Source organism: Podarcis raffonei, chromosome 8 (genome assembly GCF_027172205.1).
Source record: "Podarcis raffonei isolate rPodRaf1 chromosome 8, rPodRaf1.pri, whole genome shotgun sequence".
Classification (NCBI taxonomy): domain Eukaryota; kingdom Metazoa; phylum Chordata; class Lepidosauria; order Squamata; family Lacertidae; genus Podarcis; species Podarcis raffonei.
Genome location: NC_070609.1, coordinates 47706497 through 47711266, shown reverse-complemented (window position 1 = coordinate 47711266; position 4770 = coordinate 47706497). Strand labels below are relative to the sequence as shown.

Genomic DNA, 4770 nt, shown 5'->3' with positions numbered 1-4770 from the left:
TTATTTTCAATTAATTTAAAAAAGAAGAAACCAATTTTACCTTATTAAAAACACACATCAATACTTATACCTCATTAATTGTTCTTAAACCTTTTTCCTAAAGTCGACCAAAATTTCCCTTCCACGATTTACCCAATTTCCTTACCACTAATTAAAAATGAAAAGAAAAACAAATTATCCTTATGTACCCTTTGGATTCCCAACCTCCACCCGCCCTTTTTCCCGGTTCCAGTCCCCAACCAATGTCCATCAGTCTTTATGTTATTTATTTAGCCTGGAGACCTCACGTCCGAGGCCCTTTTATCTCTCTCAGTTCCTTTCTGCCGGTCTCTTTGATGGTCCTTAATGTTAAACCCCAAGTCTCGGAGGGGCTCCGGCCCAGCAGAATCCTTGTTGCTTCCAGCCAGTCTTCCATACTTGAACGCAAAGCCTATGGGGGGCTCCAACTCTTGTTTCAAATTTCTTACAGATCCAGATGTCCCCAAGGCTCCAGCTTTCACCTTCCGCAGATTTATAATCTCCCATTCAGACCAGGCTTTCCACATCCAATTTTTATTGTCCTTTTTTATCATCATGTCAGGCCTCATATTGTAACTCTCCTTTAACTCGTGCACATCTCCTGCTTCTCCTTCATTTTCTTCAAAGACAGCACCTTGCTCCATCATTTCTGCACTTTCAGTTTCATTTACTTGTTCAGTTAAGTAGGCTTCCTGTTTCAAGTCCTTATCAGGCTCAAAACTGTTGTTCACTGTCCAGTGTAGTAGTGATATCTTTGTAGACATAACATTGTATTCATCTTTCAAGTTTCCCAAGAGAGCGAGTGTTCTATCCAGTTCTGCTTGAAATTTACGTACTCCAGCCATTTTTGTAATGTAGTATCCCTATTACCCCTCTAGGGGGATTTTAGTTCCTTAATATTCCTTTCAGCTCAAAACCAAAAGTCCAGTTAATTTGTATCAGCCCTCGTTATTTTCAAATAAAACAACAAAAACAGCAGAAACAATGTTCTCTTTTTCCAGCTGGCAACTAGCTGACTCGCAGCTCTCTTGACAGCTGTCAAAATCTTCCATGCAACAGACTTTCTCGCTCATAAGAGATTCTTAGATTCCCAAAAGTGCCTCTTGCACCTGTTCTGTGCTATATTGCTTAATAATTTTATCTTTGATAATGCTTCCCACCCGTTTACTCAGAACCAACATTATGCTAACCAGCTTGTAATTCCCCCCTGCATTCCCATTTTTAAAAGGTCAGGTGGCATCTATAATGCAAGCAACACGGTGGGATTGGCACTGCATGCCACAATGCAGCCCCCTCCCCACCCCACAGGTAAGGAATTCCCAGAAGGATGTCTATTTTAAAGCATAAGGGCATTGATTTCCCTTTGGGGATGGCAGCATTAGTGGCTATAGGCATTTGCTCCCCTGGTCTCTGAGACAGCTCCCATCAAAAACCTCAGAGACTGCCAAGCTCTGACCCCTCCCCTGCCAACTCCTCACTCAGTTAATGCACTAGCAGTATGTATGTTTCTTCAAAACCAGTGAAATGAACATGGTGCCCATGAATAATTTCTGAGCAATTCAAAGAGTTTAAGAGTAATAATTTGGAGTACTCCCTGCTAAGGATAGCAGTGATATAAATGTGGGAGAAGGTCTTTCCCAAAGTCTCATCTTGTGTTCTCCCTCCCATATATGCTGTGAAGAGAAACCACGTGTCAACAAAATGGTCACCCTGCACCGCTCTGCATAGAATTCTGTGTTCTTGCATCTTTACTGCTTCTGTGTTACTTTTATGATAGTGCAATTTGCCATACTTCATCCAACCTGAGACTGCCACTGATGAGCAATTTCCAGACGGGTAAGATCCAGGAGAAATACCATGAGATAGCTATGACAAAATAGGGTAGTAAAGGACTACAGTGGGATCAGGATCTATTGGTTGCTTCATAATTCCTGCAATTTCAGCAAGAATCCCTGCCCAGAGCGCACAGATCCAGGGGCAATGCCACCAGGTGTAGCAGAATGTCCTCATTTTGCTGCCACCCTCCAGCATGGTGGAGAAAGGTTTTTGTTGATGTGCCATAATGGGTTAATCAGGGTGCTTGGGATGCAGTACCATCAATATGCTGTTTTGAGCACATCTTTATGAAGTGGGGCTCTCAGGAGCTGCCTAGACCCATATACCCTGCCATTTTGTCTTCTGCCCAGACCCAATTCCCAGGTTGCCATCAGGTCAGTTGTTTCTCTACAATTCCTATTTAACCTTTCTTTATATGACTGACAACACACCCTTTCAAAGTGACAGCTGAATATGCACATGTATATTTAGAAAACATAATGGACCTAAGAACATTATCTGTTCTGGCCAACTTCTTTGCAAAAGCCAGAATTTGTCCGAGTTGTCCAAGCTGATCAAAACCAATGGATCTGATCAGCCCTTACTTAGCCTGTCTACAAGTGCTGTTCCAGTTAGCACTCAAACAGCTCTCCAGTTCTGAATACAGGATGGGTGTTGAAAGGTCTTGGCCCTAGGAGCATAGTGGTTCAATTCTCTGAAATGTGTTCTCTTTCTCTCTCTTTACCCACCCTCAAGGCTTTGGGCTGCCATGCTGAAGCTGACCAGGTTAATAGTTCTTGTGATCTTGGCGATACAGGTCATTGCCCTCACCTTCTGGTTTCAGCTTCATGGCAGGAAATGTCCTCTGGCACAGGAGCCATCCCAGGTGCACATTCTCATCCTCTCCTCCTGGAGGTCAGGGTCTTCTTTCGTCGGGCAGATCTTCAGCCAACACCCTGATGCCTTCTACATGATGGAGCCAGCCTGGCACGTCTGGGCAACCATGTACCAAAACAGCGCCAATGTCCTGCACATGGCAGTGCGGGACCTCATCCGGTCAGTCTTCAAGTGCGACATGTCAGTCTTTGATGCCTACCTTCCACAGAAGAGAAATGTGTCAGAACTCTTCCAGTGGGAGGTCAGCCGGGCCTTGTGTTCCCCACCAGTGTGCAACTCCTTCCAGCGCAGTGACTTCATCTCCAAGCATGCCTGCAAGATGCTCTGTAGGAAATCCCCCTTCAGCAAAGTCGAAGAGGCCTGCAGGTCTTACAGCCACATTGTTCTGAAGGTGGTCCGGATCTTTGACCTCAAGGTGCTCTATCCTCTCCTCAATGACCCCTCCCTGAACCTCAAAATCATCCACCTGGTCCGTGACCCCAGAGCCGTTTTCCACTCTCGCAAGAACACAGAAGGTAGCCTGGCCCGGGACACGAGGATTGTGCTGAGACACAAGAGGAATGCAATGGATACCGAGCCCTACGCTGCCATGCGGGAGATTTGCAAAAGTCATGTTGAGGTTTACACTGCAGGCAGGCAGGCCCTTCCCAGCACCCTCCAGGATCGCTACCTCTTGGTGCGGTATGAAGATATTGCCAGCAATCCCTTGGCCAAAGCTGCTCAGCTCTACAGTTTTGCAGGACTGCCCTTCTCTCCTAACCTTCAGTCCTGGGTGCACAACATCACCCATGGGCAGGGCCTTGGCAAGCAGGCCTTTGATGTTGACTCCAGGGATGCAGTGAATGTGTCACAGGCTTGGAGGAAGGCCCTTCCTTATCCTCAAATAGCAAAGCTGCAAGAGGTCTGTAAGGATGCCTTGAAGCTACTGGGCTATCGACTAGTTAGGTCTGAGAAAGAGCAGAAGAATATGGCATTAGACCTCTTTTATGCCCAAACACCTCTTGTCAATCAGGAAAGCAAAAGGAGCCTGGAAGCATCACCTGCAATTTCTTGGACTTGGACCAGATGAGACATCAGAAGCTTCCTAACACTATTGGTCCATTCGGCTCACTATTTTCCACACTGACTGGCAGTGGCTCTGCCAGCAAGATGGCAGCTTGGCTTGAACTGTTCCTGAAATACAGCAGTCATGCAAAAAAATAATGATGCAACAGCCCACAAGGGAGAAGTCTGCCCAACTCGTCACAGAATCTTGTCACTTCATTTCTGCAAGTTTGCAGCATGTTACAGCTGAAACTTCGCCCAGGGACAGGGATCTGGACACAGCAATGGAATCACCTCTTCCCTTTCTGTTTGAAAAGCTGGGGGAACAGATGGGCTTGCCTTACATTCAGACCCTGAATCCAAGAAGCACCCTTTCATAATATGGTCTTTTAATGGTAATATGGCAGACTAGCACACTTATTAAGGCATAGGCTGTGTTAATTGGATTACCAATGCCAGAATGTTTGTGTGGTAACTAGGTTTTGTGGGAATGGCCAGTGTAAATGACATAAAAATCTATTTCTCTACTTTTCTGCATTTTCTTCCCTTCTGACTTAACTGTTGACAATTCCTACTCCTGAACTGTGTGTTTGTACCTGTAACTCAGGATAACACCTTGTGCATCTGATGAAGCCAACTGCAGTTCACAAAAACTTATGCCAAAATAAATTTCTAAGCTGTTAAGGTGCCAGAAGACTCTTTGTTGGTTCTGCTATAAGAGACTAATAAAACTATTCCTAAACACTCTGTGGGAAATAAGCTCAATAACTGTCAGTCTGGCTAACTGGCAGACATCTCATACAAACCTGAGCATAGAGGCACCCAGAGACTTCCCCAGATCCTACAAAGGCAGAGTCAAGGGTCGTTTCTGTGCAGGGGCCAGTGCAGAAATGTAGCCCCCACAATGCCTTCAACTCATGAGAGTAACTGAGGAAGATTGGGAGGGGGGCTACAAATGAGAGGATTTCTGTGGTTCTGTGGTCCCCCCATTGAAAT

General features: G+C 45.5%; 1 protein-coding gene across 1 annotated transcript; it reads left to right on the top strand.

Moving 5' to 3' along the window:
• The first annotated feature begins 2601 nt into the window (after positions 1-2601).
• LOC128420402 (carbohydrate sulfotransferase 4-like) lies at positions 2602-4058 on the top strand. Its single transcript, XM_053401997.1, has one exon. It carries the CDS (start codon positions 2603-2605, stop codon positions 3797-3799), a length of 1197 nt encoding a protein of 398 aa, XP_053257972.1. The 5' UTR covers position 2602; the 3' UTR covers positions 3800-4058.
• Positions 4059-4770: the final 712 nt, after the last annotated feature.

Coding starts and splice junctions, on each gene's coding strand:
- LOC128420402 (XM_053401997.1), top strand. CDS start 2,603: ATGCTGAAGCTGACCAGGTTAATAGTTCTTGTGATCTTGGCGATACAG.